This window comes from Salvelinus sp. IW2-2015, linkage group LG12 (assembly GCF_002910315.2).
Source record: "Salvelinus sp. IW2-2015 linkage group LG12, ASM291031v2, whole genome shotgun sequence".
Lineage (NCBI taxonomy): Eukaryota > Metazoa > Chordata > Actinopteri > Salmoniformes > Salmonidae > Salvelinus > Salvelinus sp. IW2-2015.
The window spans coordinates 12507417-12523334 of NC_036852.1; the positions used below are offsets into that span (position 1 = coordinate 12507417).

The 15918-nt window shown below is 41.1% G+C and overlaps 1 protein-coding gene across 1 annotated transcript in view; it reads right to left on the reverse strand.

Moving 5' to 3' along the window:
• Positions 1-1229: 1229 nt before the first annotated feature.
• Positions 1230-15918, reverse strand: part of LOC111971040 (NALCN channel auxiliary factor 1-like) — a 90436-nt gene continuing 75747 nt past the window's right edge. Inside the window, exons 2-3 of the mRNA XM_023997850.2 lie at positions 5980-6151; positions 1230-3677 (exon numbers count right to left, since the gene is read on the reverse strand). Of these exons, the coding sequence (XP_023853618.1) occupies positions 3349-3677; positions 5980-6151 (501 nt within the window). The 3' untranslated portion in view covers positions 1230-3348. The remainder of the gene's footprint in view (positions 3678-5979; positions 6152-15918) is intronic.

Here is a 15918-nt window from a genome sequence, read left to right on the forward strand (position 1 = left end):
AAGAGGTAAAATAAAGAGAAAGAATAAAGCATAAGTATAAATGAATGAAGACTGTTTCATGTTTTAGCAGAATTTTTTAGGTTTTATGCCTTTCTGAAAAAAAGCTGCAAAACTTTGCACCTGGTGCAGATGCAGAGTAAAACTGGACCTGGAAGTTTACTTGTTCACCAAAAAAGTGTCGCTTTTTTGCTATTGTTTGAATCCCAGATTGCCCACTTACCACAGAATGTTGGCCAAATTCAATTGGTCTGGCTATAGGCCTACAGTCAGGTAACCGTGGTCAGTGGTACAAAATAAAATACAATCCAAAAGAAAGCAGACAAGAATCATATTTAACATAATTTATATTTTATTTTGAACAAAATTTTAATAAATCTGGCTGCATTCCTCTTACGTTCAAAAAAGATGATGACTTTCGAGACGCATTATAAATTATTTCATCAAACTCTTTTGTAGAAAAAGAAAAGATAATTGCAAACTAAAGCATCTATCTTATGATAATATGACAATAGTAAGATAAATAAGGTATCTGTGTTAATTTTTTTTTTTTACAATTTTCATCATAATTCCCACCTTTTTCTTCATTATTTTCCTTGCACACACCTATCACACCTTTTCCCAATCCTCTCTCCTACTGATCTGACTTACAATGCTGTAGACAGTTCTTAACAAGGTCCAACTTCAAACGAAGTACAACATTAAAAGGCTTTATAAAGCATGCATAAAGTCTTCATAAGCACTACATACTGTAGATGCTTATAAAGCCTTTACAAGTTGTACTTTGTTTGAAGTGAGACCATTAACAGAAAATGCAACCAAAAACAAGAAAAACAAACACCAGAAGCTTGCCCTAAAAAGAAAAACAGAAAATCTTGAATATCTCACTTCTCTAGGACATATTTACACCAGTTAACACTCCAGATGTTCAACTGAAGTACAATGCATATGGCATAACATGTGGCATATGGCATAACAACATTTTTTTCTTCAGAAAAAGTATTACACAACCATTGTGCAGACAAACTCTCTGTTGAATCACAAAAACATCAGTTGTATCACAACCATTGTGCCAAATGTGTTGTACATCAGTTGTGCAACTTGAGTACTGTCTATACGGGGCCAGACAGGGGTAGGACATCTGCATAGATCCACAAAGTTCAGATCATGAATGTTTGGGGGAGTGTGTTGGAGGTTATTTCTACAGAGAGGGGGTTACATCCGCTGCTGTCTTTTGGGGGAATGAAGTAAATGTGAGGGAAACAATAAAGTCATGTTGTTGATTGATGGTTACAAAGAACAGTTCACCTCGATGAGTGTCTGTGAGAAAATCAACTGTTACGAGAACCTAAGGGGGAAACAGTATAATGTGAAAAGGCTAAAGCACATAGCCTTTCAGGGTGAAGTTTTCCCTAGGTAAAGATCTAGGATCAGTTTTCCCTCCCCCAATTCTAACACCTAACCATTAGTGGGTTAAATGCTAAACTGACCCAAGATCAGCGTATTGAAGAAACTTCACCCTAATCCTCAGATTGATGTCTTCATGCCCGAGTACGGTTGACTTCAGAGTTATTCCGACAGTACTGATTATATGTACGCGTAGAAAAAACAAAGGTGCCATAATATGCACTACTCAGTTGAATGGGAAGGATAAGACAGGGATGTCAAGGTCAAAGGTGAAAGCATAAAGAGCCTATCAGATGTCTTCCTCTACATGCCATATCAATGAGTACCGGTTAGCAGCAGTCACACCAACGGAAGTAAATACAGTATGTAGAGCCAGCCCTTGAAAACTCCTTAGCCTCACACAAACGCCTACTAGCTAAGGCCTTAGCTCTGTGTAAAGATACAAGAGGCAAAGAGGAGAGGGTATGTATGATCCATCCTGGGTTCAAATTGTGTCCGTTTTCTGTCAAATGGGTTGAGCATTCGATTGAGCTTGTCTGGAGATGCCACATGGGCAGGGTTTTCATTTATACTTTTGGGACAATCCCATTGGGTACATTGCGCCAGGCAAGCTCAATTGAGTGCAGCTAAAATATTTCAAAGAGAACAAATACTATTTGAACCCAGGTCTAGGTATGGTTGATCTTTTCAATGCTACTCGGCTAGCACTTTCACATGTAAAAACGACTCAGTAAGAGATATATTTTGTCTCGATGTGTTCCTGTGTCTCCCCTTGTGACACCTCTCCCACTGTGTGAAGAGAACTGGCTGTAATGTACTGGTATGACGTACCAGAGACTTATATTGAGAAATATATGAGTCAATTATAAAAGCCAGACGTACAGTTCTAGGACGTACTGCTTTAGAAAAACAGAGTCTATCTAAGCCAACGGGTGACTTGATTTGAGGTAAATTGAGCTTTGTTGATCCGACGTCCCCTTTGGGCCCATCACATACAAACACATGGACACAGGATAATGAGAGAGAAACTTATTGGCTCAAATAATATGAAGTCCGAGGTACACTGAAGCCAATTGGTGGGACAGTTTTGAATCCAAGTGACAAGACCTCCACTGCTACCCTATTCACACTACTGAGCCAAGCTAAGACGAGCTGAGCTGTACTGTACTGCACTGGCCTGGTTACACATTCAGCATATTTTCTGGAACCATGCAACCGTGTAAAGAAAATAATCCAAGCGAGCACAATACGGTTCAGGTCGGCAAAAGAGTGTAAAAAGGTATACTACATCTGCTCTTCACTGGCTCTGGATTAGAGTTCAATGTACTGCCATGAGAGAACTCTGTTATGACTGATATGTTCAATGTATCCACCAGGACAGGCGGGCGGATCTATAAGTGTTTACTCTTTTTGTTTGTGAGTGTTTGAGTTAAGAATATTGTTAGCATATCCACTGTCTGTTACCTCAAAAGAAGCTAATGGTGATGAGAGGGGTGGATAAAAATACACAGGTTGGTGATACCTTTTTCAATATTCTCTGCCTCTTATATGTTCTAAGACAACCAATTCACAATTCCAATAAACTCCACAAACAACTGAACAAGGAGGAGAGAGAAAATGATATCGTACATTCTGATGAAACAAGAGACAGAAAAGGTGAACTAAGGTTTAGATTGACACGGCGATATGATATTGATCCTTTGGTCTGAGGTGTGTTGGTTCCGCCCATGTCGTCGCCTCTCCACATGACTACAATTACCAGCATCCTTTGCTCCTGGTGAATTGCTCTCACTTCCTGTGGCCCAATGAGGCTTTGACAGCACATACCAGGGACGTTTCAGGGTTCTCTCTGAACAGAGACGCAGCAGCCAGAACTGGTCAGAACCGGTTTTTCAACTCACTCACCCAGATAAAACCCTGAGGTTTTTTTGCCATTTTTATCCATTATTCCTCACTGGAGGAGCTTTCCTCCAGGGGGAAAATGGCCGCCACACCGACGACCCCAGTGGAATTGTGGGAGGCGGTGGTGATGGTGACTACAGTGTGCAGGAGAACAAAGACCAGCAGGCACAGCTTCAGCCGGCCACTGCTGCTGCACAGTCTGGTGGGTGTGGCGGCCGAGGTGACTGATGTCGACACCCCCTGTTGGTGATGGCAGGAGGGTGTTGGAGTCCTTTTCAGCGTCCCACGGGAGCGGTTGTCCGGTTTAGAGTCCCACCGGACGTCGCAGCACTCTGCCTGGCTGTTGGGCTGCCCATGGCTCCCCAGTAGCCCTGTGGGGGATGAAGAGAATAGTGGGTGAACACTGATATAAGCCATAAATGCTCATGTCTCTGTGCATCCCTCTCATGCACCCATGTGTGTCTATATCATCAATGCCTGTGTCTGATGATGATGATGACAAACTCAATTTCCCCAATACCAATAAAGCGGATTCATTCATTCAGATGACCCACAATAAGCTAAATAAATGACCCAGCATAGTTCCAGCCTTACTTGCAGTGTGCTAACGCAGTGTTTTGTTGAAATGTATCACCAAAAAAATACATATTACCATGTGCATAAGAGCATAAATACCAGTCAGTATGCACGGTTAAACCATAGTCTTCATACGACTCAACTACCAGTATCATTATGTCATGTGTTGTATCACAACCTAACAATAATGACCCTATACTGAACTCAAAATGAAAAAAAGTCACATTTTGTAGCGACCCCATATTGCAGCACGGTAAATATAATCTACACCGCTGCCCACCAGGACACCTACAGCACCTGATGTCACTGGAAGGCCAAAAAGATCATCAAGGACAACAACCACCACGAGCCACTGCCTGTTCACCCCGCTATCATCCAGAAGGCGAGGTCAGTACAGGTGCATCAAAGCTGGGACCGAGAGACTGAAAAATAGCTTCTATCTCAAGGCCATCAGACTGTTAAACAGCCGTCACTAACACAGAGAGGCTGCTGCCGACATACAGACCTGAAATCATTGGCCACTTTAATAAACAGATCACTATTCACTTTAATAATGTTCATATATCTTGCATTATTCATCCCATCTGTTGCATCTTGCCTATGGCACTCAGTAATCACTCATCCATATATACTTTTATTTTATTTAACCAGGCAAGTCAGTTAAGAACAAATTCTTATTTACAATGACCGACTACCCCAGACAACACTGGGCCAATTGTGCACCACCCTATGGGACTCCCAATCACAGCTGGATGTGATGCAGCCTGGATTTGAACCAGGTACTGTAGTGATGCTTCTTGCACTGCAATGCAGTATCTTAGACCACTGCGCCACTCGGGAACCTCAAAGTGTGCATATTTCTATATATATGTATATATTCTTATTCCATCCCTTTACTTAGATTTGTGTGTATTATTTGTGTGTTAGATTTTACTGCACAGTCAGAACTAGAAGAACAAGCATTTCGCTACACTCGCAATAACATCCACTCACCATGTGTATGTGACCTATAAAATGTGATTTGATTTGATGTCACGCCTTGTGTAATCTCTTTTCAAAGCAACTGCCAGTTCCCACTAAAGGAAGACATCAAATGAGGGGCTGATGCACAAGTAATATTCAATTACGGTATTGAAATAATTCAAACTTTGAGGGCTGGGGGAAGAAATGACAGAGCACCCCACTGAGATCAAATCAGGACAGGGTAGGTCATTTTATTCTGGTTCTGCTCTGATCCTTGTGGAGTATTAAAATACTACCCTGTAGTTGTACCCCATCACAGTGATTTCTCAGCAATACACTTTACACTTAGAGGGAAGTGTCATTGATTTTACTATCACTGCCTTATGTGGCAGCTAGATGTCGCCAGTGACAAGTACTATAATTCATTATTGGCTAGGTTCACAGAGTTCAAAACCATACAACTTTATCGATACCACTGAAAATAAATAATACAAGGCATCATCTGGGGCACAAGAGCACTATTACATATATCCTCCAATACATACAATTCCATCCAAATTCCATCAAAATTCCTACATTGAGTACATTTCAAAATTAATTGACCCAAACCCATCTATCCTAGATCTATGGTGCATCTCAGCTAAACAGCATAGCCCTAGAGTGGATATACGCCCACCCGTATAAGCTGTGTGTAACGGTTTTCCTCCTCGTTTGAAGAGGAGTATGAAATGTCGGACCAATGTGCAGCGTGGTAAGTGTCCATTCTAATAATACAACTGAACACTACAAAAATAACAACGTGAAAGAACAAACGAGAATCGAAACAGACCCGTAGGGTAACAAATACAGACACAGGAAACAACCACCCACAAAACACAAAGGAAAACAGGCTACCTAAATATGGCTCCCAATGTCACGACTGACACCTGCCTCTGATTGAGAACCATACTAGGCCAAACACATAGAAAAAGACAACCTAGACATACAACATAGAATGCCCAGCCACATCACACCCTGACCAAACAAAACAAACAAACATACAAAGCAATCTATGGTCAGGGTGTGACACCGTGGCTACAAATCACACTTGATTGAGTGACTGGCTGATTGATCAGTCCACACCACCACACCCACCTGTACATATGAAGCTGGGGCTTCCTCCATGGATGAGATCATCATTGTCCGGCAGTATGAAGGGACACCTCTGCTGAACCTCCAAGCAGTACTGGAGACACGGTACTGTCCTCCCACAATGCCTCTGTGTGGTGGGGAAATACTGTGCACACAGCCACGGTTTGTAGGCAACCTTAAAGGTAGAAGATAGAGCATGTTAGTTAAACCAAATGAAACCCATATGTAAATGCAAACAACTTGAAAGGGTAAGTTCATGAATAAGCAATCTATTACTTTGACACCAAGACTAAGCTATGTCTGTTCAATAACAAAGGTCTCCGTGGTCTTCTGTTTGGCTCTGAATGTTAGTAAATAACATCCATCCTATCTTTAAAACGAGAGATTTGTCAGTACACATATTTCCAGAAAATACTATAGGCATTTTTCAGACACAGATTCAATCATTTCTCACAGATCTTGCAAAATCCCATTCGATGTGATTCAGCCTTATAAGTTGGTATGTGTGAGTGATACATGACTATAAAATACAACCAGATGCCAATCACCATTTGTCAATATAAACCACCCCATGACATGTGACTAAATCGTATTTGTTGTGATTAGGAATGCTTTGATTAAATTCAAGTATCTCGAGGAGAACAAGGAGTTGTGGCAGTGTGCCCTAGCTGAGTTATTTTGGTAAATACAGAGGCAAGTTTCCTCTCATACTACAGTGCTTGTACTTATGTCCTGCCTTTTATACTTATACTACTTTCATACTTACCTGATACCTAAAAGGAGTATATGAAAACAATATGAAAAGAATAGCAGAAGGTATAGAGTTGCAAAATTCCAGTAACTTTCCCATAATCTTGGTTGGAAGATGATTGGCATTAGGAGGAAATAAACAGGAAGTAGCCTATGGCAATCCTCCAACCGGGACTTCTGGAAAACTGGGACATTTTTGGAAAGTTACTGGAATTTTGAATTCAATGATTCTACTAATTACTGTTTAGTACACTGTATTTGGAATCACCTGGGCCTGTACTGGGCCTGTATTCATAAAGCTTTCAGTTCTTCAGCACTACTGGGGCAGCAGGTAGCCTAGTGCATTGGGCCAGTAACCAAAAGGTTGCTAGATCAAATCCCCGAGCTGACAAGGTAAAAATCGGTTGTTTTCTTCCTAGGCCTTCATTGTAAATACAAATGTGTTCTTAATTGACATGCCTAGTTAAATAAAAGTTAAAATAAAACTCCTACTCTTGCTACTATGACCTATATACAACCAGCAGAGGGGAATGTCTCTTCCTAATTGATCCACAGGATAAGGTTCTCTGATACCCAGCCAAGCCCCATAACATATGGCATTTACATACATACGTTTTCATATTGGTAGTCACAGCGGGAATCAAACCCACAACCCTGGTGTTACAAGTACCATTCACTACCAACTGAGCCACAAAAGACCATTCATAGTGCTGTTACTGCCAATGTACTCCACAATTGACTCTGCCCTTAAACAAAACGATGGCCCCCATCCCCCAGTGCAATCTCCCTTTCTCCCAGTAGACGACACTACCTTCACACAAAAAAATGCATAATGTACTTATCAGGGTTTGACTGTTAAAAACGAAAAAATGAAATCACTTACACATTTATGTTATTGCGGGTGTAGCGAAATGCTTGTGTTCCTAGTTCCAACAGTGCAGTAGTATCTAACAATTCACAACAATGCACACACATCTAAAAGTATCACATCAAGCCGTGGTTAGGAGTCCCATATGGCAGCGCACGACCGGGCCAGCATCGTCCGGGTTTGGCCGGGGTAGGCCGTCATTGTAAATAAGAATTTGTTCTTAACTGACTTGCCTAGTTAAATAAAGTTACAATTTTAAAAAATCAAATAAAAAAAGAATGGAATTAAGAAATATATTATTATTAGGAAGAGGAATGTTGGAGTGGCATTGACTAAAATGCAGTAGAATAAAGTATATACATATTAAATTAGCGAAACAGTATGTAAAGTCCAAAATCAGCTCCTTCGTTTTGTTGACGTTGAGGTAGAGGTTATTTTCCTGGCACCACTCCGCCAAGGCCCTCACCTCCTCCCTGTAGTCTGTCTGGTCATTGTTGGTAATCAGACTGTTTAGTTAGTGGTTCAACGGATCAGTCTATCTAGGCCCACACAATAGTAAAGGTCAGGGGATCAGAGCTGGTAAAGCTTCCTAGAGTTGTAGTATAAATTAGTCTTTGAGCATGCTAAACAGCGATAATGATGATATCGACCCGAACGGCCCGTGTCATTGGCTGAGAGCCAAGGTCAGAATTTAAGTGTCACTTTTTCCAATGGCTTCAGCATGGCCATGCTCCAATCAGAGGAGAATCAATAAAGAGTGGAAAAACTGGTGCAATGATATTGGTCATGTTCAGGAGTGTGCAAAACACTAAATGTTGCAGATAGAAATGCCACGAATAAAGCAGACATTATTCCTTACCCTACATATACTGTGTGAGAGGCATGTCCGTTCTCAAAATGTGTTTCTAACTGAACGTTCCATAACATTGTGCAGTGCTGAATGCGACCCTGGAGTAACCTGAACACAACTCGAACTCATAAAAGAGATAAAGAATCCTTTACCAGAAAACATAATCATCACTCATTCTCCATCTGGGACGCAAACCATACACCACTCTTTTACATTACTAAACACAGGGGTTTTTGAGCACATGCACACAGGCACGGACCCACCCACGCACTCTGACACACACACACAGACACACACTCACTCATCTGTTCACACACACCCTCAGGAACACGGTTAGATAAAGCTATGTCTGTATAAACTGTGAATAAATATACATCAGCTTTCCCAAGGACATCACTGTTTCAGCACCATGGACAGCATCTATCAGGTTACATTAGCCTTCCACCAGTGACTGTAAAGCGGCATTGTCCATTTCAGCACCATCTACAGCTTCGCCCAGGCCTCCCACAAAACTGTGGAGGTCTGTGGAACTCATAGAGATAATATCTGTGCCATTATGGCATCTGTGACATCATGGGCAGCGCCATTGTGGCTATTTTCATTTTAAGGTTGTCAATTTATTTATTATTTTGTGTTTGAAAAAAGCATAAAGCTAATATTGGTGATTCACAGGAGCCTACAGTGCTGGAGTCCTGAACCAAATCTTGTCTGTCATTCAATTCTTGTGGCCATTTGATGGTGGTCCTCTGTAGCCCATTAGGTAGAGCATGGGTTTGATTCCTGGGACCAACAATATGTAAAATGTATACACACATAACTGTAAGTCGCGTTTGGATAAAAGTGTCTGCTAAATGCCATGTATTATTATATTATGATGGTAATATAGCTTAAAGCCATACGCTTTAGTCACGCAGCCGCCATTTTGAAACGAAAGCGAGGCTGAGGTGGGAAATCCTAGGGGGGAACACCGGAGGTCAAAACAACAATTGTGTGGACTTCTAGTTTTTCAAGTTTGAAGTTTTAATCTCACGTGCACATAGTTTACAACTGTTGCCGGCTATAACATTGACTTATATTATTGATAAATGGCAGATGAAGATGTCAGACTGCCCAAGGCAGTCCAACTAAAAGGTTACAGTAATTGGATCGAGGTGTCACGACTTTCACCGAAGGTGGCTCCTCTCCCTGTTCGGGCGGTGCTCGGCGGTCGTTGTCGCCGGCCTACTAGCTGCCACCAATCCATTTTTCCTTTTCGTTTGTGTCTGTCTGTATTGTTTACCCCTGTGTCTTATTAGTTGATTTCGGTGGGTATATTTACCTCCGCTGCCTGCTAGTCTTTGTGCGGCATTGTTTTCTGTGGTTACGTTGTTAGGGGTGCGTGTCTGCTCCACTGGGTTTTCTTTTCTCACGGCAGTAGTGCTGTTTGGTATGAGTTTAGGAGTAGAGGTTTCTCCTCCGTGTGTAGCGTTTATTTCCCTGTGTGTGGCGACCTCGTTTGGGCGTGTCTCCGTCCCATGTTGTAGTTGAGTTGGGACTGCTCATTAAACTATTTTGCCACTGGGACTTCCTTGCTCTCCTGCTCCTGATTCCTGCACCTCCCTCCTTTAGGAGGCACGTAACACGAGGGTTACATTCACGATGTACAAGGTAAGATTGTGTATGTACGTGTTTTTGCAGACAGTTTTGTTGCTAGCCCAATTCCCATTTTCATTTCAATCCGGAAAAATGCAATGATAAAATAATCAATAGCCACTCTGCCATGCTCAAAATGTCGCTGAAATGACACCGATGTTATATTCCGCCGGTTTCAGTTCCAACATGATTTAAAATCTTCTTGCTAAACACGCTGCTGAAATGGAAATGGTTTATGGATCTTGAATTAGATTTAGTAGACCCAAATTTAATAATTTTGGCCCTACCAGTTACAATGAAAAATGTTTTTTTAAACCTATCACTACTGAAAACCCTGAAATCTATTCAATAATCAAAAATGTTTTTTTCAATTTCAGGTAAATAACCTTTTTTCCAATATTCTGCTTTTGGTTTCTGCTTTGTTATAGCTTAAGTTAATGCATTATAAAATTGTATGGACAATCCATATAATTTTGTGTTCTTATTTGTGTGTCCCTTATGGTGTATTAAAATAAACATTAGCTTGTCTTGTCTAACTCAATTCTGTTTTTACTTTGTTTCCAGGTAGAGTTCTCCCCTGAAAGTCCATTCATAATGCACACTAAATAGAACTGCAAAGCGGGCCAGGGACAGTGCAACTATGCCATCGGTTTACTGTACACCGTAGCTCATTACATTAAAATGGGCTACCCGTCTTTTCCACCAACAGAGAGCAAAACATCCTTGCCTCAAACATGGCACATTCGCACACATATGTCAGGTCTGCAGTCAAAACCTGTTAATACAGTTAAAATATTGAAAGTTAAGCCACCAAAGAAAGACATTGCACCTGCCAACAAAATCCGGAGGACTTGTGAGTGGATTGTGCCAAACCTCTAGTGTCCAGTCCCTACACCATTGCCCAGTAAAGAGTTTGCAAGAAACATCCTGCAAAACCTTGCTGCAATTCGAAGCAACTGCCAGATGTAAACCTCAAACTCAGAGCAATAGTATGTGCCTTCTGAGTATGGTGAGCTGCACTTTGGATCCGGTCTGACCTACCAAGTACACAACAACTCCCACCTATGGCCTCCTGGAGATCAAGTGCCGAGACCAGAGCAGTTTTGCTGGATGCAAGTACCTGACCAACAGAGAAGATGGAACCTTCAGCCTGAAGCGAAATCACGAGTAGCCCTACCAGGTCACAATTGTATTCATCACATGCTTTGTAACAACAGGTGTAGACAATGCAGAGAGAAAGAAAATAGATAATTAATAGACAAGTAATAACACATAGTAAGAAAAGTAATAATAAATACACAATAATTAGCTATAACTTGGCTATATACATGGGATATCAGTACCGAGTCGATGTGCAGGGGAACGTGTTAATTGAGGTAGATACTGTATATAACTAGGAATAAAGTGACTAGGCAACAGGAAAAAAGTTAGTGCAGAAAGGGTCAATGCAGATAGTCCAGGCAGCTTTTTGGTGAACCAAAATGGCCTGTTAATCCGTCTGGCCCTGCGGCCTTGTGAATGATATGCCTGTTTAAAGGTCTTCCTCACATAGGCAACAGAGTGTGTGATCGCACAGTTGTCCAGAACACCTGGTGCTCTCATGCATGGTTTAGTGTTGCTTGCATCGAAGCGAGCTTAGAAGGCATCTAGCTCATCTGGGCAGATCGTGGTTGGGTTTTCCTTTGTAATCTGTGATCGTTTGCAAGCCCTGCCACATCCAACAAGAGTCAGAGCCAGTACAGTAGGATTCGATCTTAGCCCTGTATTGACGCTTTGCATGGTTGATGGCTCGTCAGAAGTTGTAGCGGGATTTCTTATAAACGTCGGGATTTTGTGTCCTGCTTCTTGAAAGCGACAGTTCTAGCCTTTAGCTCAGTGCGGATGTTTCCTGTAATCCATGGCTTCTGGTTGGTATATGTATGTACGGTCACTGTGGGGACATTGTTGTCGATGCACTTATTAATGAAGCATGTGTCTGATGTGGTAAACTCCTTTATAAAAAAGGTAGGGGTGTGGATCAGAAAACCAGTCATTAACTGGAGTGACCACCAATTGCCTCATGTAGTGCAACACATCTCCTATGCATAGAGTTGATCAGGCTGTTGATTGTGGCCTGTGGAATGTTGTCCCACTACTCTTCAATGGCTATGTGAAGTTGCTGGATATTGGCGGGAACTGGAACATGCTGTTGTACATGTAGATCCAGAGCATCTCGGACATGCTCAATGGGTGACATATTTGGTGAGAGTGCAGGCCATTGAAGAACGTGGGACATTTTCAGTTTCTAGGAACTGTGTACAGATCCTTGCTACATGGGGCCGTGCATTATCATACTGAAACTTGAGGTGATGGCGGCGGAGGAATGGCACGACAATGGGCCTCAGGATCTCGTCATGGTATCTCTGTGCATTCAAATTGCCATCAATAAAATGCAATTGTGTTCATTGTCCAAACCTTATGCCTGCCTATACCATAACCCCATAACCACCATGGGCACTCTGGTCACAACGTTGACATCAGCAAACCACTCGCCCGGTACAGTTAATACCTATGATTCATCCATGAAGAGCACATTCTCCAGCATGCCAGTGGCCATCGAAGGTGACAATTTGCCCACTGAAGTCGGTTACGACGCCAAATTGCAGTCAGGTCAAGACCCCAGTGAGGACAACGAGCACACAGAAGACCTTCCCTGAGACGGTTTCTGATGGTTTCTTGTGCAGAAATTATTTGGGTTGCAAATCCAAAGTTTCATCAGCTGTCTGGGTGGCTGGTCTCAGACGATCCTGCAGTTGAAGAAGCCAGATTTGGAGGTCCTGGGTTGGCGTGGTTACACGTGATGTGCAGTTATGAGGCCAGTTGGACGTACTGCCAAATTCAAAAAAAAAAACGTTAAAGTAGAGAAATGAACATTCACTTATCTGGCAACAGCTCTGGTGGACAGTCCAGCAGTCAGCATGACAATTGTACATTACCTCAAAACTTCAGACATCTGTGGCAATGTGTTGTATGACAAAACTGCACATTTCAGAGTGGCCATTAATTGTCCCCAACTGTCACAACTCCTGCCGAAGTCGGCTCCTCTCCTTGTTCGGGCGGCGCTCGGCGGTTGACGTCACCGGTCTTCTAGCCATCGCCGCTCCACCTTTCATTTTCCATTTGTTTTGTCTTGTTTTCCCGCACACCTGGTTTACATCCCCTCATCACTCTACGTGTATATTATCCTCTGTTCCCCCGCCATGTCTGTGTGTAATTTTACGTTTATTGTGTGACGAGTCAGGCAGTTTTTTTCCGGGTATTGTTTTGAACCTGTGGTATTGTATTGTTGTACATTATTTTGTGTGACCAGTGCGCTATTCGCTTTTGCCTTTGTCTGGAGTGTCGTGGCGCTGTTGCGTCCGACTGATTTGCTTCTGCCAATTAAAGTGTGCCTGTTCACTCATCTCTGCTCTCCTGCACCTGACTCCAGGTGACCAGTTCCGCACACAATCTGACACCAACACAAGATGCACCTGTGTAATGATAATGCTGTTTAATCAGCTTCTTGATATGCCACACCTGTCAGGTGGATGGATTATCTTGGCAACGGATAAATGTTCACTAACAGGGATGTAAACAAATTTGTGCACAACATTTTAGAGAAATAAGCTTTTTGTGCGTATGGACAATTTCTGGGATGTTTTATTTCAGCTCATGAAACATGGGACCAACACTTTACATGTTGCGTTTATATTTTTGTTCAACGCATATTTCCTGAGCTTTCTTATATCTGCAAGATATAGGACAGACACTTCAAAACCTTTTCCATATTTATTTTTTTACTATCTTTTTTGCCATTTATGAATGTGTTATTCAATGTTTTTGGGGGGGTAAATTCAATATTTTATCAATTTTTTATATATATATATTTGGGTCCTAACATTTTAAATCAAACAGCTGAGTAGCGGAATGATGGGACTAAAAACAAACAAAAGATAACTCGTAAAATATTGTGTGTCCGTAAAATGTATATAGTATGTATAAGCTGGAAGTAGAAGCCTAAGTGTTGTTGTCCAATAGTTTACTGAAATTAGGGGAAGGGTGGTAGGGTTTAAAATAATATATATATATATATATATATATATATATATATATACAGTACCAGTCAAAGGTTTGGACACACCTACTCATTAAAGGGTTTTTCTTTACTTTACTATTTTCTACATTATAGAATAATAGTTAAGACATCAAAACTGTGAAATATCACATTTGGAATCATGTAGTAACCAGAAAAGTGTTAAAAAAAATCAAAATATATATTTATATATATAAAGTAGCCACCCTTTGCCTTGATGACAGCTTTGCACGCTCTTGGCATTCTCTCAAGCAAATTAGTGAGGTAGTCACCTGGAATGCATTTCAAATAACAGGTGTGCCTTGTTAAAAGTCAATTGTAGAATTTCTTTCCTTAATGCGTTTGAGCCAATCAGTTCTGTTGTGACAAAGTAAGGGGGGTACACAGAAGATAGCCCTATTTGGTAAAAGAACATGTTCAAATTATGGCAAGAATAGCTCATATAAGCTATAATAAGAGAAACAACAGTACATCATTACTTTATGCTATGAAGGCCAGTCAATATGGAACATTTCAAGAACATTGAGAGTTTATTCAAGTGCAGTTGTAAAAACCATCAAGCGCTATCATGAAACTGGCTCTCATGAGGACCGCCACAGGAAAGGTAGACCCAGAGTTACCTCTGCTGCAGAAGATACGTTCATTAGAGTTCCCCGCCTCAGAAATTGTAGCACAAATAAATGCTTCACCGAGTTCAAGTAACAGACACAACTCAACATCAATTGTTCAGAGGAGACTGTATGAATCAGGCCTTCATGGTTGAATTACTGCGAAGAAACCACTACTAATGAACACCAATAATAAGAAGAGACTTGCTTGTACCAAGAAACATGAGCAATGGACATTAGACCGGTGGAAATCTGTCCTTTGGTCTGATGAGTCCAAATTTTCACCTCCAGGGTGTGTAAGGGCTATTTGACCAATAAGGAGAGTGATGGAGTGCTGCATCAGATGACCTGGCCTTCACAATCACCTGACCTCAACCAAATTGAGATGGTTTGGGATGAGTTAGACCGCAAAGTGAAGGAAAAGCAGCCGTCATATGTGGGAACTATTTCAAGGCTGTTGGAAAAGCATTCCAAGCGACTACCTCATGAAGCTGGTTGACAGAATGCAAAGCTGTCAACAACGCAAAGGGTGGCTACTTTGAATAAACATATTTTGATTTGTTTAACACTATTTTGTTACTACATGATTCCATATGTGTTATTTCATAGTTTTGATGTCTTCACTATTATTCTACAATGTAGAAAAAAGTAAAAAATAAAGAAAAACCCTTGAATGACTAGGTGTGTCTAAACTTTTGACTGGTATATCTATTTACCTAAAAAATATATGGGGGATTGAAAATGATGCAGACAATTACATTGATAGAAGCCACAATCTATCTTCAAAATTAAAGCTATCTAAACCCTAAACATAAAAAAAACTAAATTATCCATGGTATGATCTTAAAACAATTCCATTTGTCAGCTTAGACTCTTAAGAATTAGATAAGTGACTAAATTCAGACATACACATTAATTAATGAGGCAAATATTTGAGTTAAAAATACTTTTTAACTCTGCACTGTTGGGAATGGGCTCGTAAACCAAGCATTTCACTGTGAAGTCTACACCTGCTGTATTCGGCGCATATTACCAATACAATTGGATTTGATTTTAGGTACAGTCATAAAACTTGCACTTGAGAGCGTGTCTGCAGTCAGATACATTGCCATGGGAGAAA